General features: G+C 37.2%; 17 protein-coding genes across 17 annotated transcripts; 13 read left to right on the top strand and 4 right to left on the bottom strand.

The window, feature by feature from the left end:
- Positions 1 to 102: 102 nt before the first annotated feature.
- UTP13 (Utp13p) lies at positions 103 to 2,463 on the top strand (the record flags this gene model as incomplete). Its single annotated transcript, XM_062951079.1, has 1 exon — positions 103 to 2,463. One exon carries the CDS (start codon positions 103 to 105, stop codon positions 2,461 to 2,463), a length of 2,361 nt encoding a protein of 786 aa, XP_062808117.1.
- Positions 2,464 to 2,743: 280 nt separating this feature from the next.
- PRCAT00001305001 (uncharacterized protein) lies at positions 2,744 to 3,023 on the top strand (the record flags this gene model as incomplete). Its single annotated transcript, XM_062951080.1, has 2 exons — positions 2,744 to 2,767; positions 2,823 to 3,023. The coding sequence occupies 2 exons, from the start codon at positions 2,744 to 2,746 to the stop codon at positions 3,021 to 3,023; spliced, it is 225 nt and encodes a 74-aa protein (XP_062808118.1).
- Positions 3,024 to 3,026: 3 nt separating this feature from the next.
- On the top strand, positions 3,027 to 3,806 carry PRCAT00001306001 (uncharacterized protein; the record flags this gene model as incomplete). The annotated part of the gene is made up of 1 exon (XM_062951081.1): positions 3,027 to 3,806. One exon carries the CDS (start codon positions 3,027 to 3,029, stop codon positions 3,804 to 3,806), a length of 780 nt encoding a protein of 259 aa, XP_062808119.1.
- Positions 3,807 to 4,305: 499 nt separating this feature from the next.
- Positions 4,306 to 5,475, bottom strand: PRCAT00001307001 (Zn(II)2Cys6 transcription factor domain-containing protein; the record flags this gene model as incomplete). The annotated part of the gene is made up of 1 exon (XM_062951082.1): positions 4,306 to 5,475. The coding sequence occupies one exon, from the start codon at positions 5,473 to 5,475 to the stop codon at positions 4,306 to 4,308; it is 1,170 nt and encodes a 389-aa protein (XP_062808120.1).
- A 2,104-nt stretch (positions 5,476 to 7,579) lies between these two features.
- On the top strand, positions 7,580 to 9,616 carry PRCAT00001308001 (uncharacterized protein; the record flags this gene model as incomplete). The annotated part of the gene is made up of 1 exon (XM_062951083.1): positions 7,580 to 9,616. The coding sequence occupies one exon, from the start codon at positions 7,580 to 7,582 to the stop codon at positions 9,614 to 9,616; it is 2,037 nt and encodes a 678-aa protein (XP_062808121.1).
- Positions 9,617 to 9,699: 83 nt separating this feature from the next.
- On the top strand, positions 9,700 to 10,023 carry PRCAT00001309001 (uncharacterized protein; the record flags this gene model as incomplete). The annotated part of the gene is made up of 1 exon (XM_062951084.1): positions 9,700 to 10,023. The coding sequence occupies one exon, from the start codon at positions 9,700 to 9,702 to the stop codon at positions 10,021 to 10,023; it is 324 nt and encodes a 107-aa protein (XP_062808122.1).
- A 125-nt stretch (positions 10,024 to 10,148) lies between these two features.
- On the bottom strand, positions 10,149 to 10,850 carry GIR2 (Gir2p; the record flags this gene model as incomplete). Its single annotated transcript, XM_062951085.1, has 1 exon — positions 10,149 to 10,850. The coding sequence occupies one exon, from the start codon at positions 10,848 to 10,850 to the stop codon at positions 10,149 to 10,151; it is 702 nt and encodes a 233-aa protein (XP_062808123.1).
- A 374-nt stretch (positions 10,851 to 11,224) lies between these two features.
- NBP2 (Nbp2p) lies at positions 11,225 to 11,878 on the top strand (the record flags this gene model as incomplete). Its single annotated transcript, XM_062951086.1, has 1 exon — positions 11,225 to 11,878. One exon carries the CDS (start codon positions 11,225 to 11,227, stop codon positions 11,876 to 11,878), a length of 654 nt encoding a protein of 217 aa, XP_062808124.1.
- Positions 11,879 to 12,022: 144 nt separating this feature from the next.
- Positions 12,023 to 13,678, top strand: PRCAT00001312001 (uncharacterized protein; the record flags this gene model as incomplete). Its single annotated transcript, XM_062951087.1, has 1 exon — positions 12,023 to 13,678. The coding sequence occupies one exon, from the start codon at positions 12,023 to 12,025 to the stop codon at positions 13,676 to 13,678; it is 1,656 nt and encodes a 551-aa protein (XP_062808125.1).
- A 54-nt stretch (positions 13,679 to 13,732) lies between these two features.
- PRCAT00001313001 (uncharacterized protein) lies at positions 13,733 to 14,557 on the bottom strand (the record flags this gene model as incomplete). Its single annotated transcript, XM_062951089.1, has 1 exon — positions 13,733 to 14,557. The coding sequence occupies one exon, from the start codon at positions 14,555 to 14,557 to the stop codon at positions 13,733 to 13,735; it is 825 nt and encodes a 274-aa protein (XP_062808126.1).
- Positions 14,558 to 15,525: 968 nt separating this feature from the next.
- CYP1 (peptidylprolyl isomerase) lies at positions 15,526 to 16,014 on the top strand (the record flags this gene model as incomplete). The annotated part of the gene is made up of 1 exon (XM_062951090.1): positions 15,526 to 16,014. One exon carries the CDS (start codon positions 15,526 to 15,528, stop codon positions 16,012 to 16,014), a length of 489 nt encoding a protein of 162 aa, XP_062808127.1.
- A 96-nt stretch (positions 16,015 to 16,110) lies between these two features.
- On the bottom strand, positions 16,111 to 16,671 carry AHP2 (Ahp2p; the record flags this gene model as incomplete). Its single annotated transcript, XM_062951091.1, has 1 exon — positions 16,111 to 16,671. The coding sequence occupies one exon, from the start codon at positions 16,669 to 16,671 to the stop codon at positions 16,111 to 16,113; it is 561 nt and encodes a 186-aa protein (XP_062808128.1).
- Positions 16,672 to 17,094: 423 nt separating this feature from the next.
- CDC20 (ubiquitin-protein transferase activating protein) lies at positions 17,095 to 18,861 on the top strand (the record flags this gene model as incomplete). The annotated part of the gene is made up of 1 exon (XM_062951092.1): positions 17,095 to 18,861. One exon carries the CDS (start codon positions 17,095 to 17,097, stop codon positions 18,859 to 18,861), a length of 1,767 nt encoding a protein of 588 aa, XP_062808129.1.
- Positions 18,862 to 19,260: 399 nt separating this feature from the next.
- Positions 19,261 to 20,013, top strand: PRCAT00001317001 (uncharacterized protein; the record flags this gene model as incomplete). Its single annotated transcript, XM_062951093.1, has 1 exon — positions 19,261 to 20,013. The coding sequence occupies one exon, from the start codon at positions 19,261 to 19,263 to the stop codon at positions 20,011 to 20,013; it is 753 nt and encodes a 250-aa protein (XP_062808130.1).
- Positions 20,014 to 20,089: 76 nt separating this feature from the next.
- Positions 20,090 to 20,401, top strand: PRCAT00001318001 (uncharacterized protein; the record flags this gene model as incomplete). The annotated part of the gene is made up of 1 exon (XM_062951094.1): positions 20,090 to 20,401. One exon carries the CDS (start codon positions 20,090 to 20,092, stop codon positions 20,399 to 20,401), a length of 312 nt encoding a protein of 103 aa, XP_062808131.1.
- A 170-nt stretch (positions 20,402 to 20,571) lies between these two features.
- Positions 20,572 to 22,500, top strand: PRCAT00001319001 (uncharacterized protein; the record flags this gene model as incomplete). Its single annotated transcript, XM_062951095.1, has 1 exon — positions 20,572 to 22,500. The coding sequence occupies one exon, from the start codon at positions 20,572 to 20,574 to the stop codon at positions 22,498 to 22,500; it is 1,929 nt and encodes a 642-aa protein (XP_062808132.1).
- A 328-nt stretch (positions 22,501 to 22,828) lies between these two features.
- PGA17 (Pga17p) lies at positions 22,829 to 23,788 on the top strand (the record flags this gene model as incomplete). The annotated part of the gene is made up of 1 exon (XM_062951096.1): positions 22,829 to 23,788. One exon carries the CDS (start codon positions 22,829 to 22,831, stop codon positions 23,786 to 23,788), a length of 960 nt encoding a protein of 319 aa, XP_062808133.1.
- Positions 23,789 to 23,797: the final 9 nt, after the last annotated feature.

Consider the following 23,797-nt stretch of genomic DNA (forward strand, 5'->3'; position numbering starts at 1 on the left):
TATTTTCGCAGATCAATCTATTTCTCGAGCACTCTTCAACAATAAAAAAAAAAAAGCGAGATGAGCATCTCTATATTCTATTGCAAAAATTAGATCAGAAATATGGAATTACTCAAGACGAGCTATATTAATACTGACATAGATCCCTTCTATGTTGGTGGGACTTCCGCTACGCTTTCTGGTGACGGATCCCTCTTAGCTACACCTGTACTAGAAGATGTTGTCATTACCAATCTTGAAACTAATGAGGTTTTTGAAAAGATTGAAGGAGATGAAACATTAGTGACTAGCTTGGTGATGACTCTAGATGGTGAAAACTTGGCTATTCAGTCACAATCTCAACAGTTGAAAATATATAATTTGATTCAACGCAAGATTATAAAAACCTTCAAAATGTCCTCGCCAGTTTATATATGTGCAACCGACAAGACATCATCATTATTTGCGTTCGGTGGCTCCGATGGAATCATTACTGTTTGGGACATAGAAGGTAGCTATGTAACACACTCTTTGAAGGGTCATTCGACAACGGTTTGCTCTTTAACATTTTATGGAGATTACAATTCTACAGATTGGAAATTAGCTAGTGGGGATATTATGGGAACAGTAAAGATTTGGGATCTCGTCAAACGAAAATGTATTTCGACTATAAATGAACACAATAGTGCTGTTAGAGGCGTAGGCTTCAATAAGGAGGGTGACCGCTTTATAAGTGGTGGTAGAGACAGTGTTGCAATAATATATGACACCAAAAAATTCAGAGCCCTAAGCACTTTTCCAATTAATGAACAAATTGAAAGTTGTGGCTTTATTTCTTATCAGGACAAGGAGTTTTTCTATACTGCGGGTTCGGAGAACGTATTCAGATTGTTTGATATTTTAACAGGTAATCTAGTTGCAAGCTCGCCTGCTCCATTCAGGACTAACGAAGAGCTCATGATAATTGATGTGAAAATATTGGATGATGATGAAATTTATTTGGTAATAAGTGATCAAACTTTAGTGAAACTTGACATGAATGTAGAGCAAACAGACGCAGTTTCTGAATTTCCTATTGTTAAGCGTCTTGCTGGAAACCATGGGACAATCGTCGACCTCAGATATGTTGGTCCACATCAAAACTTAATAGCGCTAGCAACAAATTCTCCTTCTTTAAGGATCGTTGATCCTCAGAGACCGTTCGAAATGAAAATATATGAGGGCCATAAAGATTTATTGAACGCGTTGGACGCCTCGGAAGATGGTAGATGGATCGCAACAGCAAGTAAAGACCATGAGGCCAAATTATGGAAGTGGGACGAAGGTATAGGTGACTTCGTTCTTTATGCTACATTCCAAGGCCATGTTAGCTCAGTGACAGCATTGAGTCTATCTAAATCTCAAGAAATACCTTCGTATTTGATAACTGGATCTAATGATTATACTGTTAAGAAGTGGAGAATCCCACTGACTCAAGGATCATCTGTAAAAGTTTCTGAATACACAAGAAGAGCACATGATAAAGATATTAATTCGATTGACGTTGCACCTAATGATGAATTTTTTGCAACTGCCTCTTACGATAAGGTAGGTAAAATTTGGAATTTCGACACAGGTGAAACAATTGCTATATTAAGCGGGCATAAAAGAGGCTTGTGGGACATCAACTTTTGTAAATACGATAAGTTGGTCGTCACAGGAAGTGGAGATAAGTCGATAAAAATCTGGTCATTAACAGATTTCACATGTAAGAAAACATTAATAGGGCATACTAATGCAATTCAAAGAGTGAAGTTTTTCAACAGAAATCTTCAGGTATTATCCACAGGAGCTGACGGCTTAATCAAATTATGGGATATCAAACAGGAAGAAAATGTCCAAACTTTAGCAAATCATAACAATAGAATCTGGTCACTTGAAACGAAAAACGATGGCGAGGAGTTTGCAACTGGTGATGCTGATGGACAATTATCTATATGGAAAGATAACTCGGAGGAGAAGTATCTAAGAGAACAACAAGAAAGGGAGTTGAAAATTGAACAAGAACAAAACTTAAATAATATGATGGGGTCTGGAGACTGGTCGAATGCGTTCTTATTGGCATTGACTTTAAATCACCCAATGAAACTTTATAATATCCTCAAGCAAACCATTGCAATGAAACAAGACGAAGAGTCTGTGATTGGTTCAAAGAGACTAGAAGAGACTATAAGCATGTTAGATGAGGAGCAATTGTTTCTTTTATTCAAAAAGATAAGAGACTGGAACGTCAATTTCAAATTATTCGAAATTGGGCAAAAAGTTGTTAAAGTAATTTTAGACAATTTTGAGGCCGATAAATTGATTAATATTCCAGGTTTGATGAAAATTATAGACTCAATAATTCCTTATAATGAAAGGCACTACAATAGAATTAACGATTTACTTGAGCAGTCATTTATATTGAATTACACGGTAGATGAAATGAATAAGATTATAGCTTGAATGCAAATATATCTATATATTTCGTGAAAAACGCTCTGGATTTATTGAAATTACCATATTTAATTTACATACAAGGCACCTAGTAAGGTTGTTGTAGTATTTCAAGCTGTAGATCATATAAATTTGGTGAAAGTAGTGTAGATTTATCACACAAGTCAAATTATTTAAAGTCCACAAATAGACTATAATTTTTTGGACAATTTGTAAATTTCTACAAGAAAAAAAAAAGATAAGAATTAAAATCTTCCAAAGGCTATTTCATAAGCGGCTAGATCAAAAGATGCCTACTACGACATTAGAAACAGTAAGTGAAAAGATTCTATAAGATTTTATTAAAATGTTTTACTAATTTCAAGTAGCCTACGCCTGAACAGATTAGACAACACAAAATCAACAGAAAAGGTATTCTGTTGAATCTTCTTTTAGTAGGTGAAGAAGGCATAGGCAAAAAGACTTTCCTTAACACGCTTTGTAACCAAAAGTATTTTAAAGAAGAGCTTGAGGAGCAAGATGGTGACGAAACTACATTCAAAATTGAGAGACATATTGTTGGTAAGTAGAAAATGATTTTGCAACCACCGAGAAAACTTGAAACTAACCTTGCAGACGTCGTAGAACCGAATGCTACACCTATAAGATTAAAGACCTATCTCACAAGGAATTTTGGATTTAATTTGAAAAACTCAACTAATTCACTTCGTTTAGTCAAATTCATTGAACAAGAATTCGAAATGACATTTCAAGAGGAAATAAAAATTAACAGAAATCCAAGATTTGATGATAATAGAATTCATGTGGGTCTCTACTTTATCAGTCCCACTGGAAAAAGGTATGTCTATGTAACCAACATGGCCTCAAAAATCTTTACTAACAATTGCAAAAGCTTGAACGAATTCGATATTGACAATATGAAAAAGTTGGGTAGTAGAATAAACTTAATTCCAATTATAGCCAAATCGGATTCTCTCACTGATGAAGAAATGCAACTAAATAAAAGGTTAATTTTAGAGTCTATAAGAGAACATGAAATTCCAATCTTCAACTTCTTGGACGAGTTTGTTGATGATGAGTATGATTATCTCCGTACCTTGCAAGACAAACTACCTTTTAGCGTAATTTCGGCTAATTCCGGTCAGAAAAGAAAAACCATATGGGGAGAGATCGACGTCATGGATGCGTCTATATGTGATTTTCTGATTTTGAAAAACATATTATTTGGATCTCATATTCATGAGTTCAAGGAAATTACTGTGAACAAAAAATATGAAAACTATAGGATTCAAAAGCTATTGAACAGTAATACCAACGAACCAAAAACGCCAAGCTCTTTGAATATTAAATAAGGTAGGATATTTTCGCTCTTGCGATTTAGGATTACCCTTAATGCTATCATATCACTATCTTGCATTTAATATATTTTTGCTTTTACAGGAAAACAATAAGTCTCGCACAGGAGCCGAAGCCTGGTTCGCTCTCCCCGATTAAGAGCGGAAGTCCCTACATGAATCTATCAACAAGATGTGCGCGCCACAATGCAGTTATTACTCATTGGGTAGGTCCAACTTGCTATCTAGATGCAGAAGTACCCTACAAGGTAATTTGTTGGCAGGATCATTTTAGTTATCACTGGGGAACGCAAGAAAAATACTAATTCCTGTTTGCTTCGATTGTTTACCTCTCCGCAGTAAAAGAAAATCTTAGATATTCATAAAAAATAAATTAAGTGATATTGTAATGATGATCGTAGGAGGAATAAAAAAATTTAATAATACATAAGCTTACAGAAATGAAAGAATTATGAATTCATGATATGAATTGAAAGAACATGCGTTTCGCTTGACATTATTTTAGTAGTTCATGCACAGACATCTTTTTTGGCTTATCCAATTTATCACCTGTATAACCTGCATCGCCTGTATCACCTGTATCATTATCATTTTCTTCGTCTTTCTGGTTATGGTCATTATCAGATTCATTGCCCTGATAAGTTTTCTTCTTTTGTTTTGGATTTGCTAAACTATCGTATCCTAAGCAAACTTTCTTTGATCGTTCGCAGTTGAAACAGTGAGGTTTACGTTCGTCACATTTTATCCTCCGTTTGCGACAAGTCAAACAACCCGTCCTGGTACGCCTCTTAATGATCCTGCGTTTGTTGATCAAAGCAGTTTCATCAATCGAATCCTTATCAGGCCCATGATGATGTACAGGATGCAAGAATTGTGGCATTCCTGAAACATTCGTCATCGGTGGTTGATTCATTTGATGCAAGTAAGGCTGTTGTGAAACATTGTGATGAAAGTAGGAATCGATAGTAGAGTACATTGGCTGAGGAGGAAAGTTCAAATTCGGGAAGGAAGCTTGACTTGGAGGTGGAGCAGTATGATGTCCAAGTCCAGGGCCGGGTCCCGGGTTTTGTATTGCAATACCGATAGGTAATGGTCCATGAGGAAAATTAGAAGTACCAGGTGCAACAGAATGGCCCAATCCCTGCTCAGAGCCAATTGATGAACCTTGAGATCCTATCGTTGACGTCGGAAGAGGTATCGTCATTGTCGAGGATGACCTCAGGGTCACTTCAGGACGCAGCCTTAAAGGTATTATGGGTGACGAGTTTAAAGTGAATTGAGTATTCGACGAGGAGTTTCTTGTCAAAGATCCACTCGAGGAGCTAAATGAAGCCCTTTGATTTACCCTGTAGTTCTGATTTTCAATATGACCAAAGTAATCATTGGGTACCGCCGAAACACCACTAATTAAAGTATTCCCAGAAGCGCCATGATATATAAAAGGGTCAGTCAACCGCCTTCCCCATATACTTCCCATAGCAGCCAGTGAATGGGAATTTCGACGTGTATTTTCATCACCATGGCCAAGTCCTCCTACATTACTGAACTCTTCGGCAGAGGGAACTCGGGGAGTACTTTGCTTTGAAGATCCATTTTCCTTCTGCGAGTCGGCGATGACACCCTTATGGTCTCTAATTAATTCCGAAACAGAAGGTAGTTGGGGCATTTTGCTCCCAGCAAGCGGTATAGTTAATTGAGCCTGAATTTCGACCTCTTCTATACTGCAATCTTATAGCGTTTCAGTAGACCCTTATATACGACTTATTACACCCCTGGTTACAACTCAAGCTTATCTTCTCTGCGCTTGAGTAACCGAATACAACAGACAGCACTTTACGAATATTTCCTTGACTTCTCTTAACTTCTCCCCCCTATGTTGGTGCGGATTTCAAAATTATATATACTTAAAACTTTGATACCACTCGAAAATGCGCGTCCTGAGTCCTTATCCAAGTTCGGATGAGCTCAAATATATATGTATAATAAAATTTTATTATAGATTGACCAAGATGTATTGTACTTCATACGCTACCCATCATGTAGTGACTCCTGAACATTCTATTGTATTAAAATTGAAAGTTGGACAACCTATTTCCAAATCCGTCATTCACAGTCATACCGTGCCCTAGATGCTTGAATTGCTTGCTTTGGGCTCTTTTTCTGCATTATATTCAATTCGCTATAAGTTTCCAAAGTCGAGGGCACGCTTTCAGCCAGTTATGGCGCGCAAATAACCTTGAGTAGTCCCATGGCAACGTAGCTAGGACAAAATAGAGGCGACCGCTAATGGCAACAAGTACTGGCTCCCCAACCAAATTGAGGTTACGAGCCTGCGTTTCATGTTAGCCGAAATCTAATTTAGTGCTATTCTATTGTGTTGTTGCTGAGGAGAGTGCTTCTTGCATTGCAAGATAGTGGTACGCAACGTACCGCACGTCTACGCACCGAGAGCAAACCGTACAAGGAAAGTACTTTTGCGCGCTTAAGAGGTACAAGCGCGGCGTATTGAAGAAAGTGGGTTGGCTTACTATTTGCATCCTGTCATTCTGTGTAGTGTGGCACCACAAAAGGGACCGAAATGCCAAGGTTGCGATCCAAGGCAACATTGTGAGAGAAAGGAACAAAAGCTTAAATTGCGAACAAATGAATTTACAGCCCTTAATGATAGAGAGTGACTTGCATCAGTAAACCGCTGCCGCTTATTTTTTAACGTTGAATCCAAACAGCAAATTAGATCTCCTACCGGAGTTGACAGCGGAGGGCTGGTCAGGATTTCGCTTCTGGAAAAAGCTTATCTTGGTAGCGAACATGCGGGGCAGGCACGCACATGAATCCAGACTAACCTTGGCAATTTAATCTAACGTGTCGAATGACTAAATTTTGTTCAGTGCCGCTACGCAACAGAAAGTTTGCCGTTTTGAATACGTCACTTATTCTGATTAAGTCCTCCAAAGCAATAAGTCAACTACGAAACGTTTTTTCAATGATTATACGGAAATGTCGGCTATCGACAAAGCTGTTTTGATTATTTTGAATTATTTCTCTATCTGTTTCTGCGTTTATACGAATGAAAAAAAAAAGAATACTGTGGGGATATATATGCGCATGCATTACTACGCTGTACATTATCGCAAGATATTTTACTAACGAAAAATATTGTAATGATGCTTTAAAAGGTATCGACTTAAAGTGGCTCAATTAAACTGTCAATACACTATGAACATTAAGAGTGAGAAAAGAAGAAAATGAGCAGAGATTTCGTATGGAGGACTGAAAAGCGTATATGTATTACGCCTGTATTCCAAGTGGGGGGACTAATTTCTACATCATCAAGATTATTCCGCCGCATATCTAATACCTCAGCCCCCTATTTGACTCGTTCCCTCGTATGTGTGGAAGGTATAAGGCTCGGCTCTGCCGTACGAGCCGGGGTCTCGTAACATCTTTGCTTGCTGATCGCTAGGCTTTTGGCAGGATGGGCCTGTATAGATTCTGCTGGCCGATGTTAAGTGACACAGAGTCTCTCTGCGGCGTTCCGTGCTCTTCGTTTTGTTTTTCTCACGTTTATGTCATGCGTTCTTGTTGTTTGTAAACAAACTGTCGTCATCATCCTATTTTGACTGACATTCAAGCATTCGAGAGTCCGTGTCACCACTAGACTCTAAACAATTGACTCGTTTATCTGTTTGATTAAGTTATTACTTGTCCTTGAATTAGTATCAAAAATTTGAGGTTTCCTATTTACAGATTGCTGTAGACTGCTCCATATCATGGATGAGAAATCTTATCTTGAAGATGGTTTTGATCCGAAATCATTGAAAGTTGCCAGCCTCAGAGGTATTTTAAATGAACACAAGGTTCTGTTTCCCTCGAATGCAAAGAAGCAAGACTTGATTAATATTTTTAATAGTAATATTAAGCCTCAAGCAAAGCTGCTCCTTGACAGCTACAAGGATTCAATAGGAAATTCGAATGGGGAAGGCTTCGAAAACATAGTAACAAAGGAGGAAACAAAGCCGAAATCAAGAGCAAGGTCTAAAACTCCCAAACAGAAAACTCCAACGCCAGTTTCTTCGTCTGTGTCACCTAAGGAAGAATCAAGTAGTTCTTTTACTAATGATAACGTATTTCAATCATCTCAAGGAACATCAGAAAGACATAAGAAGTCTAGAAAGAGATCACACCCAGAGGAGAAAGGAACTCCAACTAATAAGAAAAAAGTAAAAGCTAAATCCACGGATAATGAGAAATCAATATTTGATGATTCAAGCGATTATAGTGAAATCGGAAACTCGTTCCTGGAGGCGACAACCGCTAGGAGATCTAAAACTCCCGAGAAATATTCTGAAACGACAGTTGGAAAGAAACTCAAAAGTGACTCAAAAATTAAAACAAGCCCTAAGATACATGGATCTTCTCCAAGCGCAGCTCACTTGTCTAACGAAGACACTGTTGTACAAAATATGGACCTGAAAACTAAAATTTCAAGCGTTAAGACTCCTCAGAGTAAGGTTCCTTCTCAGAAAAATACACCGAAAAAGAAAGATGCAACGCCTAAACGAACGCCGAAACGAACACCTGTAAAATCTCCGAAGTCCAATTCTGTGAAAAAGAGTGCAAAAGAGGAAGGTGTCGAAACAAATAAATTTGACAAATATACATCATTGGAAAAGGAAGCATCTAATTATGATCGACAATTAAAGATGATTAAAGAAAAGGAATCTAATAAACTTGCGTCTGATCTAGGTATCAAGATCCAAGGGTTACCATCTCAAAATTTCGTTTTAAATAAAGATACTATTGAGCTTCCCAAGAAAAAAGCAGCAGGACCACTGTTAGAGTCATCGTTGAAACCTAGGCGTAGAATTATACCAGAGCCAACTTTAGATAGCCTCGAAGCAAGTGACGATGACAAAGATTTGGGTTCCGAAAGTGAAGTTGAAGAAGATCATCGGGCTTCATCATTTGAGGATAATTTGAATAAGATAAAGACAAATTTACGTGCAGATTTTGCAAAGATCAACAGGAGCATTAGCGGCCGTAAGACATCGTCAGGTATAGTCTTCGGTTTCATTTTCCTTTGGTTTATATTAATTTCTGCGGGATTGTTTGGTTATTGGTACAGAGAACAAACAATTATGATAGGATACTGTGGAGAAGAAATAGATGTTCCCACATTCTCAAAGTCGGAGGGCATGCCTTCACTTTTGGTGAGTATGGGAGACTATTTGGACGCAAATTTCAAACCATCTTGCAAACCTTGCCCGCCACATGCAAGATGTTTTCCTTACTTGGAAATAGGTTGCTACGAGGATTTCATGGAAGCGAAACCTTGGTTTGCAATGATTAATCCATCTCTTAAAACGTGCGTTCCAGATACGAGGAAAGCAGAAAAGTTGGAGACTATGATCGATGTTGCATTAGATATGTTGAGGTCTAAGAATGCTCAAAGAAATTGTGGGACAGCTCCCAAAGAGGATCTTGAAGCTGGAATCAGCGTCGACACTTTACATGATTTGTTATTCCTAATCAAAGCACCATATATAACTACGGAAGAGTTTGAAGATTTATGGAATAGATCTGTTGTTGAGCTCCAGAAAGAGCCGGAAATAATTGTAAGGCAAGTTTTGAATTTTTCTTTTACAAATGAAATTTTTATTTTCAAGATGAAACAATTTACTAACAATTCTTCTAGACAGGATACTGGCTTAATAACATACCTGCCGTTGGAACTAACATTGACAACGCTGACAAAAAAGCAGAAAACAAGGTTTTTCGATCGATATCCTTATCAAACATCTCTATGAAATGTCATTTACAAAATTCTCTTTTCCTGACCCTAATAAGATATAGGCTATCGATATTTTTAGGCCTTTTCTTTGGACTCAGTATGAAAATATTAAGCATTAAACTAAAGAAGAGAAAAACAGAAAATATAAAGGTGGAAATAGTGTTCAATGAAGTGCTTAAAAAATTAAGCAAACAAAAAAAGATTTCCCTTTCGAACTCTCTCGTTCCGTCATATATTGGCTCAACGCACTTAAGAGATTTGATATTAAGCAACGAAAAGAACCTAACTGCAAAGATGAATTTTTGGAATAAAGTTACGAAAAAAGTTGAATACAACTCAAATGTTCGGTCGAAACTAATTGAGAATCATGGAGAAATTATGAAGGTCTGGGAGTGGATTAGCGACATTGATATTGACAATTAAACTAATTTTAAGATATATCAATTATTCCTTATATACGTTATTATATATATACACATTTACCTATATAGTATATCATACAAGCATTTTACTGCAAACAGCAAAAATATGAAGTATCGCCTTCAATGTTATACCACTAGCTTCAGGATATTAGCGGAAATATCGAATGTTCCATCCTCATCATTTCCAGCTAAGCCTTTCTCGAATATTTCTTTTCCCGTTAGTTTTCCTTGATGCATGTCTACATACCTCTTTCGATCTATCAGTTCAACATTTCTCTCATTTCTGAAATTAACTCGCCATTCAGACCAAGTTTCTTTCGTGACGGGCGTACCTTGAAACTTCTTCTGCTCTTCACGTTCCTTTTTCAATAATATATCTTCGTACACTTTATGTTGCTTATCTAAGTTCTTTTGAAACAATTCTTCTGCTTCATCCTTTAGCTGAGTTACCAAAGTAAATACTGAGGGCATTCCAAGTTGTTGTTCTGCCTCCTCATTCAAGTTTGAGAGCAAAATGCTCAAATCGGATTGCAGGAACTCAATTATTTCTGATAATGTGGCCAATAAAGGACCATCATCATCACCGTTTTCTCCAACGTCCTGATTTACAGTACATCCTTCAGAAACCAGTACTAATTTTAATTGGGGAACTACCTCAGGGTACCTTTCAGGATAGGTAACCTCCAATAGTAAAGCATGGTTTCGATCCGATGCAGTGTCTAAATTGACCTTGATACCAAAATGAACGTCCGAATATTTCTCTAGTTCATCAGGATATATAGATTCTATGACTTCAAGCTCCTGCTGCTGTTCTTCAAGTGGATCCATCTTCGAGTCAGAAATGTAAATGAATGCAAGACTCTCATCTAGGACCAGAAAAAACCAAGCCCACATACTGCGACATTTTAATATGTCGTATTTTAAAACTCCTTGAAAATCGATTAAACTTGGTGTGTTTCACTTTTACCCTTCAAGAGACAAGCTTAATACAGCGAGCTGAGACAGTCAAAGAAGGTAATTTCATACTTTTTACATCATTCATTTGAATACGCTTGTCTGTGTATTAAGAAATTATATTGACGGATATTTGACAAAGAACGAACTAAGAATAGGATTTCGTTGTTAAGTCTTCCCTGCTGCATATAAAAGATTAAAACAATTACTTGACGTGAACCATACCAGATACTACAGACCATAGAAATATGTCTGGAGGGAAGCATAAAGAACGACCATTCAGGTCTCTCTTTCCGTCATCTACATCCATAAAAGACTTTGCATATCCTCAATCTCACCCTATGAGAAGTGGGGACTTCATTCTTTCCCTTCATGATAGCATAGTGAACTATCACGAAGATGACACGCTTAGTTTTAATGATGGTTTTGAAGGATACAATAGCATTCCAGAATACTCTTCTGATGAGATTAATTGCAAAGCGATAGCTTTGTTTGATTTTACACCAGAGAATGATAATGAAGTGGCATTAAAAGAAGGGCAGATGATTTGGATATCATATAGACACGGGCAAGGATGGCTTGTCGCTGAGGATCCTGAAACAGGAGAAAACGGGCTTGTCCCAGAGGAGTACGTCGAGGCTATTTATGAGACGGAAGATGATATTGGCGAGGAAGACATACCTAAGCCTTTTCTTCCGGGAATACTTCAGGGCTATAGTAATACTGAGACACCGAAAGAGAATGAAAGCGAAAGTGATTGGGTTGACACAGACTACGACGATGAAGACAATAATGGCGACGATCATGAAGCTAATAACGAATTTGATCATCAAATTACTGCAGCTAATTCAGATCGAATGAATAAATTGCTGAGTGGTGTAGAAGGCATCTCATTAAGATAACTTGTATTTAATATCACCTTCCGATGATTTGTATTACACATTTATTGTCAATTGAATGCATGTACATAATATTATAAATTTATATTTATGTGCAGTATGTTATTACTGTAGAGATTTTTTTCAAGTGACATACTTGAGACTACGATGAAAGAGCTTAGAATCCAAGAGATGAGCCATGATGCTTACCGCCCTAATAGAAGTAACAGAGTCTTTCAGGGAAATCCTAATTTCGTGAGCTTTTATAACAGGGAGGTGAAAAGCTTCTTTTCTACATCAGAATCCAATGGTGGACTTAAAAGCTCTAAAGTCTATAGTTCAGGAACGTCATATTATCCTGATGATGTAGAATATGGTCTACAGGGAGGTAGTCTTTGGACCCCAGGCGAGAAAGAAATTTTTTTTACCTCCCTATCTAGAAACTCTATTAACAGAATTGATGATATTAAAGAAGCTTTGCCTAATAAATCACACATCGAAATAATGAACTACTATAACACTTTGAAAAAGGAATTGATTAATATAAAGAAAAATGGAAGAAAAATCAAGCGACACAAATTGCAAAGTAGGCTAGGTGAAGATGAAGGTCGATTATTCAAAATGGTACGAAATTCTCGTAACTTAATTAGATACAGTGAATTACCGATTGCATATGAAATGAGCGAGTATTTTATCAAGTTTGAAGAAATACAGAGTAATTTGATATCCAAGTTTGAGCGAAACAAGAATAATGACGAAAATCAGAGATTCAAATCTTTTTTTTCTACCTACAGTTCGCCTGCTGATGAAAATCGAGAAGACTCTTCTTTAATAGATTGCGAAATGGCGACGAGCTTAACTAATGAACTCTATAAGCACAATCAAATCACTCCGCTCTCTAATTTGAAGTTGGTACCTAAGCTTCTGTTCAAATCGTTGATCTTATTAGAGGAGATTACTTCTTCAATTTTACGGCAAATAATGTGTAAAGTGATCGAATCTAAAGTTGTAAGGAATTGGCTAAACGACCGAGAGCCGCAACGTGAAATAAACATCAAGAAGGCTGATATTAGAAAAGCGATAGAAAATTTGGGCTATAGAGATCCTAATAAGAACTTTAACCTTCTGAAGTATTTCTATGATCTAAAAAAAAATTTACATATTGACATAGTAAATGACCTTCAAGATGAACCATCGATAATGACGGATGATGAATATGAAGAATTCATATCTAATAAGAACAAATTAAGAAAAAATAATCAGCTTAGAAAATCAAAGCATATGGCAACTGGGTTGACGATCTTTGAAGGGACGAGTAATATCGAGCCGTTTGTTCTTGAGGATTCAAATGTTCAACCAGTTGCAAGTAATAGTTTGATACATATATCATCGCTATCTTCCAAAAACAGAACCTCGTTGGATAGTGATCGCTCTCGGTCACAGATTAGTTCAAAAATTATCATCAGGGAATCCCAAAAGTTGGAAGACTTTGATAGAATGAATTCTCGAGTATATGAACATGCCTTGCTAACATACATGATAAGTAATAATATTGATATAAATGAAGTGAATAAGTCTATATCAAATGATGCAGATGCCGAAGAACTATTAGAATTATGGGAAGAAGAGCTTAATTTGAAGAATAATAATCAATTTGAACCACAAGAAGACGAATCAATCCAAGATGAAATGGAGAATAATAGCCAAATTGATATAAAGCTACCTATTGAAATAGATGGAGAAGTGCTTGATAACTTTGACTTTCAATTTGCGAGCTACACAGATGAAGATGAAATCGAGAATGACAATTATGACTTTTATTAGCTTCTAATGACAGCACATGAAGAGCTTCAGAATTGAACGGTGGGGCTTCCAGAATCAAGCGCCGCAGTGATAAATTAATAAGACATCAAAACATATTACCGAGAGATTAGCAGCAAGAATTAGATGGTTTTTGTAACTCATGAGACGTTTGAAGATGCCGTTTTCGTTTTGTACGGAAAAATCATAGTAACAGCTATAATCTTTGAAGCCCTTCATGTTGTAAACTATTGAATTTATTTCATATAGAACGAATTGGTAAATGCAATAAAATTTCATGGAGAACTGGGAAATTTTGTAGATGCTGATCAATGCCTGATTCTCAAGCTGTGGAAAATTGAAATTAATGAATATGAATGAATGGCTCAACAAAATTGGTAAAAAGTTATTATTTGCATCTATGAAAAAGCTCAATAGCAGAGCTTCTTTTGGTGATTTAAAATGTTCAATTGAATTGATCAAAAGAACTAAATAGGGACACATAATCTGAAGTGAAATAAATCTGCGGAACCACACGTTCAAGTTTAGGAAAAGTAAAGAAACGTTTGGGTCATTGCCAAATACTAATTGATAGCAGCAAATATTTTGGATAAAAAAGTATATTATTTCAACTATCAAGCTAGTACTGTAAGCGAAACAAAACCTCACCACGAATGCGATGTTAATCATTGCTGAAAGCATATCTAGTACATAGTCAGGAATTAAAGAAAGTGTATTCTGTCCTTCCGAGAAAGTATGACGATACTGACTGTACCATATGACCGCGATAGATAGTATTATCAAAGTACTTGAAACAAGCGGATTGTGCAATCCCTGACACAAATAAACATCTATAAATTTTACCCAGCCATTGTATGTAACTGGCGTTAGGCCTTTTGCCATATTTCAGTACTCGCTGCTATCTATGGGACCTAAACTTCTAGTTTGATTTCGATACACCTAAATTCTGTTGAGGTTTTAATGAACGATTCAAAATATTGCTCTATAAATCTTACTGTTTATAATGATGTATTACTTTTGTTCTATGGCAACCTTCTGGGTTTTAAACTGATTTGCGGGCAACATGCCAGTCTTTATAGTCTGCATTTCCCAAAAAAAAAAAACGCATTTGTGGACCCATGGGGGCCCATGAGATTTTTTGCTGCTGCCTAAGCTCTTTCTACGATTTTGAAGCAAAAGACAAAAATTTTAGCCCTGTAAATCTGACAGCCAGGAGATCCCGTGGATGTGCTGTTTACCATTAAGGGCATTTCAGGAACTGAAACCTTCATTATAGAATTTTATATGATAAGCTTCTGCCAGATGATTAGTCTCAAGACCAGTGTCAATTCAATTCTGCGAATTATTTTATCGCCAAGACTTTTTTGCAACATAACGTGTGCTGCCTTTCTCTCTGCATGTTTATTGTCAGCGTATGAAGACTGTATATGCAACGAAAGAAGGAGAAAGTGAGAAGCACGTGCGGGCAAATATTTTTCCCCCTCGTGCACATTTTAAGTATATCCCGATGTAGTAATCTAGCGCGATGGTTCGGTTTGAGCCGGATTTTGCAATTCTAGAGTGAACTATTAAAGTCGGAAAATGGGTGTGGCGTGACATGAGAGTGGTCGAATCACTCATAGAGCGAGAGATTGGTCGGAAATCTTATTTCATTCTATCGTGCGATTACCAGCATCGTCGGTTGTGACACTTCGATCCTTCATTCAGTTAGCATGGCGTCCTTGTTCACCCAGAGCTGCCAAACTAACTTTAAAGTGGACACCTTTCAAGAACAAAAACTACTTATACTTAATCAATTGTTGATTTCTAGATAAGTTTTATTTTAATCTTTAACATTAGCAAGCTATACAATGACTCAGGTTTACTTTGACGTTTCTGCTAACGGCACCAAGTTAGGTAAAATTACCTTCAAGTTATACAACGACGTTGTACCAAAGACTGCTGAAAATTTCAGAGCTTTATGTACTGGGGAAAAAGGTTTTGGATATGCTAATTCCACTTTCCACAGAGTTATTCCTCAATTCATGTTGCAAGGTGGTGATTTCACCAGAGGTAATGGAACTGGTGGCAAATCCATCTACGGTGAAAAGTTTGCTGATGAAAATTTCTCAAAAAAGCACGACAAACCTGGCTTGTTATCAATGGCTAATGCTGGACCAAACACTAACGGATCTCAATTCTTCGTTACAACCGTTCCTTGCCCATGGTTAGATGGTAAGCACGTTGTTTTTGGGGAAGTAACTGACGGTTTTGATGTTGTCAAGAAGATCGAATCTTACGGTTCAAGCTCTGGTGCTACTAAAGCAAGAATTACAATTGATGCTTCTGGTGAATTGTAATGATTCTGGGTGATTTTTTTTAACTTAGTTCACCATTTTTTCTCTCTATAGCGATTTATTGTTTAAAATATACATCTGTTGAAGAGAACTATACGATTAAAGCTTTGCATTCAAAATAGCATCATACCCACTGTATTTCACTCCTCGTTCGACTTCTCTACCAAGATACTTGATTTTTCTGCTTGAATCAACAAGCATGGCATAACGTGCAGACCTGATGCCCATACCTGAAGCTGTTGCATCATTGAATAAGCCATATTCTTTGCTAAAAGATGCATTAGGGTCGCTAGCAAATATCAACTCTGGTAAGTCTCCGCTCAAATCTACGGGTTCGAGAAGTAACTTACCCCATGCATTCAAAACGAAAGCATCATTTGTACTAAGAATTACTACAGCACCAATATCTTTGTCCTTTTTCAAAGTATTCAAATGATCTAAAAAGGGAGGAATATGATTTTCAGTACATGTGGGTGTAAATGCACCAGGAACAGCCACAAATAAGATGTTTTCAGACAGGTGCTTTTCGAACAACTTATCTAGAAACAACTTAATGGGCCTCGAGCATGATAATGGATCCTGCTTTCTAATTTCAATGTCAATTGGAATATAATTGAACTCAACTCCTTTTGGGAATGTATCTCCTTCTGTCAATGTCATTTTAAGTCAGTAACAACGGTTACGATTCTCTTAATAAAAATGATTTATGGGTCAATCTTACTGTGAATATGATGTCGGGCTCCACCGATTCAATATCTTAAATGTCGCAAATGTCGCAAATGTCGCAACTGTGAATTTTATATAACTAAGAGACATCTCATTTGTGTACCTAATTTGTCAGAAAAGTAAACAAACGTAATATATTGTTCACTTGTAGTAAGTAAATTGAAAACTTTGTTCTATTGAGTGATTTCATTGCGAAATTTGACGAATTGAACTCCTCACTTAACTTTCTGAGAGTGCCATTTCTATCTCATCTAAGGCTGAAGGTTCTTGTGGGACAAAATATAAACGTTGAGCTGCATTTGTTAGCTTTTTCTTTAACGAGTTTTAAGGGTTTGCTTCAAGAACAGCTCTAGTAAAATGTCCAATGGCACATTCTTCGATTCACCGAAGGGAGACAATATTGAAAATACTAGTGTACGTGCCGAGAGTATCAAATCAAGTAATCCGAAGAAGAGAACAGTTTATCATGGGTCACCAATCATTGAGAATTCGTCCTTTTCTTCTCCCAATAAGCGGCCGTATTTACAGAGCATGAGTCCAAACGTCTCGAGAAAGATAGTTTACTCCAGCTCAATGAGCAATTCTGATAAAGGACTTCCTCCATTGAGGGCGCCTATACCAAATGCGAGGTCGAGATCGTCATTACTGGTTACACCGAAGGTTTCATTGAGTCCTAAACACAAATTGAGGAGAACAAGCTCTTTATTGTCTGCATCTTCAAATTCATTTGATAATCTGCAATCATCGGCATCAGACAGATTTATCCCTTCCAGGCATAATTCTACCACTGGGAAACTTAAAACTACGCATATAGAGCCTCATCCGAATGCATCACCTCAGACCCACATAAAGGCTCAAACATCAAAAATATACCAAACACACGTAGCCGAAGCTTGTGGTTTGGAAATGCACTCAAGAATCTTACAATTTCAACCACAACCTCCAGAAAGAAAGAAACCAATCGACTTTTTCAGCCTGAAATCTCTGTCATTCAAATCATCAGTTTTTAAGAGTTTGAAACCAGCTGCAGCATCTGCAAGGGCTAAAAAAATTCCAACAGCTCCTGAGAGAGTTCTTGATGCTCCAAGCTTAGTTGACGATTTTTATCTCAATTTATTAGCTTGGTCACTGACAAACTTACTCGCAATTGGCTTAGAAGATGCCATATATGTATGGAATGCTTCTTCGGGGTTTGTTGGATTGCTATGCGAATTACCTAGCAAAACACTAGTAACATCACTTCGGTGGTCTGACGATGGCTCATATATCTCAATTGGTAGAGATGATGGTCTAATTGAAATTTGGGATATCGAAACTAATTCGAAGTTGAGAACATTAAATTGCGATAATCATCAAACGCGAATAGCATCCCAGAGTTGGAGCCAACACATTCTTACAAGTGGTTCACGGCTTGGCACTATTTATCATTCTGATGTTAGGATTGCACCTCACTTCATTAATAAATTAGATGACTCGCATACTGCAGAGGTTTGTGGTATAGAATATAGGAATGATGGCTTGCAGTTTGCAAGCGGAAGTAACGACAACTTAGTGTGCATATGGGACGCTAGACAAACGCATTCATTGACAGCAAACGGAAATAGCTCTAGCCAGCCGATATATAGTAAGAGAAGCCATAGGGCTGCGGTCAAAGCTTTGAGTTGGAGTCCATTTCAACTGTCACTTCTTGCGACAGGTGGTGGCTCGAATGACAAAACTATAAACTTCTGGAACACTAGCACCGGCGCGAGGGTGGATACAATTGAGACTGGATCTCAAATCAGTTCACTTAACTGGGGATACGCCTCGGGCACTGGAATCGAAATTGTCGCGACACACGGATTCCCGACTAACAACATATCTTTGTTTAATTATCCAACGTTGCAAAAGACAGGAGAGATCTTAAGTGCTCATGACTCAAGGATATTGAGTGGCTGTTTGAGTCCTGATAACTTAACGTTAGCAACCGTCGCGGGTGATGAGAATTTAAAATTTTGGTCATTGTTCGATCTATTCAAGTACGGCCGAAGAGAGGGTGGGGATAGACTCGATAACACTTCTCACGGTGATCTCGTTAAGAATAATGACGGGGACAGTATTAAAAAAATGATAAACATTCGTTAGTTAAGGAACTACATCATATAGACCTTATATAAAGCAAACTGTAAAGATAATTACAAAATTCAACGTCTCTTTATGAGGTGATGTCGTTAATAAAAAAAAAAAAACATTCGTGTGATCATCAACACTATATGCACCCGTAAAAGTCTGAAGCATGAGCAAAACATAAAGCTCACTGATTAACAAAACCTTGAATTTGCTATTTATTGGACGATCAATCTCGATACCTGTTTATATATATACGTGAAGGTCATCATATCCGTAAATTTTTAGAAGTATTGAATCAACTTAAGCATTACATTTATTTTTAGTTGAAGAGCTTTTTGCCCCCTTGAGCCGTATATAATAAAAGTGCTAATAGTTCAAACCACGTTTGAAAGTATAATTTAGAACCACAGCAAGATGTCAACAGATGGAGAATTCACGAGGACTCAGATATTTGGGACTGTCTTCGAAATCACCAATAGGTACACAGACTTAAATCCTGTTGGTATGGGAGCATTTGGACTTGTGTGTTCAGCAATCGATAAATTGACAGGTCAGAATGTTGCTGTCAAAAAGATTATGAAGCCTTTTCTGACTTCAGTATTGGCTAAACGTACTTATAGAGAGTTGAAGTTGTTGAAGCACTTGAGACACGAAAACTTGATTACATTAGATGACATTTTCTTGTCCCCCTTAGAAGACATATATTTTGTGACAGAGTTACAAGGAACAGACTTACATAGACTTTTAACCTCAAGACCACTTGAAAAACAATTTGTACAATATTTCACTTACCAAATTTTGAGGGGGCTAAAATATGTTCATTCAGCTGGCGTTATCCACCGCGACTTAAAGCCTTCTAATATATTGATCAACGAGAATTGTGATTTGAAGATTTGCGATTTTGGTTTAGCAAGGATACAAGACCCCCAAATGACTGGATATGTTTCCACAAGATACTACAGGGCACCGGAAATCATGTTGACGTGGCAGAAATACGACACAGAGGTAGACATATGGTCTGTGGGCTGTATTTTAGCCGAAATGATTGAGGGAAAACCTTTGTTCCCTGGTAAGGATCATGTACATCAATTTTCAATAATAACCGAGCTTTTAGGCTCTCCTCCTCCTGACGTGATTGAAACTATTTGTTCAATCCTTACCCCATAGAGACCCAATTCCGTTCAGTGAAAGATTTGCTCAATGTACCCATGTTGAGCCTGAGGCGATTGATTTATTGGCTAAAATGTTAATTTTTGATCCAAAGAAGAGAATCAGCGCTGCAGATGCTTTGACTCATCCATACATGGAGCCTTACCATGATCCAACGGACGAGCCTATTTGTGAAGTGAAATTCGATTGGAGTTTTAATGATGCGGATTTGCCAGTTGATACTTGGAGGGTAATGATGTATAGCGAAATCCTTGATTTCCATCAAATTGTTGGTGCTGGTGGCCCTGGTCATTCAATTCCACAAGAGGAAGAGCTAGCTCAAATTCAAAAGGAGGGAATTCAAGCACCAATAACTTCACAAAAACATGAGCAAAAAGTAGAGTAAGTTCGTTCGTATTTCTCGATAGTAGGTATGAGTGTGTATTTTCATACCTCTGTATAGTAATATTTCAGTATGTTGCTAATGGAGCTAGTATAAAATTTCGATTTTTTCGCGGTAGTGACGAAAGTTTGAGTTTTTGCTCTTTAGTTAATGTAGATTAGTAAAGTCTGCTTATGCCGTCAGACGTTCAACCTCAACAAAAATTAGCATGCGACAACAAGGCTTCATTCACTAAGATAATTAATGATCATCTTTCAGTTACATGTGTTTATCTAAACAAGCAGTCGAAGTTTCGAAGTGAGTGTTTACTATCGTTCAACAATACTCTGAAGGATAAGAAAGTCTCAATTAATTCCCGTGAGCCTGATCATAATGTTCAAGATACTGAGGAAAATGATTCTAGTTGGCTCAGTAATATGTTCGGAGGAGCTTCACTGGAGCTGAAGTTAATTAATAGCCTGCCCTCTAATGACATACATATCTATTTGGGATATATACAGTTGTTTGGTTATATACTACTTAATTATAAGTATTCGATAGCATCAGCATCATATCAAATTAATAGATCACAGAGGAATTCCTCTTGGTGGGAAAATAAAAACTATGCAGAGTATTATCACGATGAAGAAGAAGATGAGGAAGAAGATGACGACGTAAAGGAAACTATCTTGGACAATGTTCCATTCATAAGGGAAAACATGTCGAGAAGATTAGTTATTGGTGGGAAGCTTGGAGGACTTAATGACTTGGATATTGAAGGAAAGGGCCAAATTAGAGAGAGTGAGAGATATTTAGTTCAAGATTTACTTTATCAATTTAATTCTTACGAGACTCCTAAGCTGGGGCAAGGATCTACAACAAACTCTGGAATGTTACCATTAAGCGAGTTAGTGGACTCTATAATACCCATTTTCACTACGTCTCAATCTCTACTATTCACCGACATTACACTTCCACCATTATCGAGCAAAACTTTTCATGTGACCTTTCCAAAGCCCAAGGGGTTGGCCCCGTCTTACAATTCACGACTGACTGGCCCTGTATGTGATCAAGGATTGGTTTCTATAAAGTACTCTTTAGTGATGGGGTTCAGCTTACGACAAAGTAAGAAACCAATGGCAGTTTATTTTCCATATAATGTGACCGCAGAAAGACATGGGAATGACGTGAGATGGTTGCAGAAGGATTACCTTAAAGAAGTCATTGTTGATAAATCATGGCATGCAGATTTCAAGAATGATTTTAGTGAAACTGAAGATACAATCTCCAATGATAAACAAATCATTGACGCCAAGAGTTCGTTTTTTCAGGACCTATCCTACTTGATTAAATCGGACCTACATAATATGCCACACACATTGATATCAGACCGAAAGAAGAGTATCAGCCTAGCTGAATCAGATCATCATGGAGAATTGCCGCAACTACCTGCGAGTTTGAATAATCAATTTCTGGTCAAAGTCAATAAGAGCTCTCTCTGTTTGATAACTCTCAATAAGTCGTACTTTTTTTTGGGGGATGACATCAACTTTGTAATTGACATTCATCCACATGATATTAGTCTGGTTAAAGTGGTTGGGATCATAGCACATCTTGAAGCACAAGAAACCTTTCATAGTGAAAGAAACGGGAAAGACTTTGAATTTAAAAATGCTTATAAAGTAAGTCCTACTAAGAAGTTAAATTGTTTCGCGTCATCTATTCTTACCAATTCTACAAGCACATTGGTTAATGGAGCTCTCAACTGTCCTCTTTATCTAGCTTCGCAATTCCAGAGCTCTAATTTAATGAATCTAAGCTATTTTCTTGTGCTCAGATTTAACTATCATGATTTTAATGAAGATAGTCAGTTGGGGAATTCTGAAAAAGAGAATGGTCAGAGCATAAGTGTGAAAACAGGCGAGAGTACATTGCAAGAAGAAACGGCGGAGAATGAACATATGATACAAGGTTCTCAGACTCTTTTGGAGGAAGAAAATAGAAACAATGGAGTCGAAGCTCAATCATCATCCGACCCATTAAGCTTCGTAAATAAATACAAGTTTAACTGCGGAGGCGGTCAATTGAAAATCAAGTTACCTATATATTTATTACCTAGATAGAATAGCCTGAATCTCCTCATTAATTAATGAAAATTGAAAGAATAAACGTTTTTGTCACCGATCGTAACTTGTTTTGAAAAAAGTTCAATCTCAACATTTCCTAGTTGGGTAAACAATTTTTGTCCCGATTTGGTCAATCTATAAAACATCAAGTATAGGCTGCGTTAGTCTTGGTATTTACATAGACACAGTTTGGCCAATTCAGGTATTGTCAATTCCATAAACGCCAATATCTCTCCCGTACAAGGCAAATGCCTTTTAGGCCTATAAAGACGAATGCTTTTCTCTTTCAGATAGCCAGATATTAATTTGCATCAAGAGTATTGAGATGAGAATAACTAAAGTCGCAGCTAGTATACTTCCGATATTATCACTCGCAAGTGCGCTGCTTGTTACACCATCATCCGAGCCCTTGGATATCCGTGGAGTGTCAATTGAAGAAAGATCGATAGTTTCTTCGTTAGTGAATGAAGCAGAGGATTTTATTTCTAATCTTTCCCTAGAGTCCGTTGCCGGAACCATAAATAAGCTCTTAGTAGATGATGGCTTTGTTGACATACTTGATAATGTTTTAGAGGATGTGGCCAATACACACATTGTGCCAAGAGTTCTCTTGTATTTGATTTCCAATAACTACACGAAAGAATTTACTGGATGGGTGTTAAAAGAATCGTTGAAATTTTTGAACTCAAGCAACTCTACTGCAATATTTGTTGCTTTGGACAGGTCAGGATTGGCGTACTCTTTAGTTGCAAGTACAATTGAAGACCCTGACACTTTCCCAGCGGTCTTGAGTATCGCAAAAAAGGTAATAAAATCTGGGCTCAGGAACATTGACGACATATTCAGTAGCGATAACACTACCCAAAAAAGAGATAACATTTTTCCAGATGAGGGCATCTATGATTTAGTAGATGTTAGTAAGAGAGACAATGTCGACGACCTTTTAACCACAATTTTTGGTTCTGTTGCAAAATCTGGTATAATTAATGATACTGTTCATGAACTTATCACGAGTGAAGTCTTTCAGGACGAATTGGTTACGATAATCGATGGGTCGATTGACAACTTCAATTTGAAATCTACTATTGAAGGCTTATCTGCGTATAAACCTCTTCTAACTTCATTATTAGATTCCGGTTTGCTCAAGAATACACTCGAAGAAGCTTTACTGGATTCAAATTTAAGAAGTGCCCTTGGGGATGATCTAAAAGACTTATTTAAGAGGGATTTCATCATAGAAGAAGATGTTCTTGGAAATGAATTGAGAAGAGGCAGGAAGTTTTAAAGAAATGAA

The sequence above is a fragment of the Priceomyces carsonii genome (genome assembly GCF_900007245.1).
Source record: "Priceomyces carsonii strain CBS4050 genome assembly, scaffold: Debaryomyces_carsonii_scaffold_1, whole genome shotgun sequence".
Taxonomy (NCBI): Eukaryota; Fungi; Ascomycota; class Pichiomycetes; order Serinales; family Debaryomycetaceae; genus Priceomyces; species Priceomyces carsonii.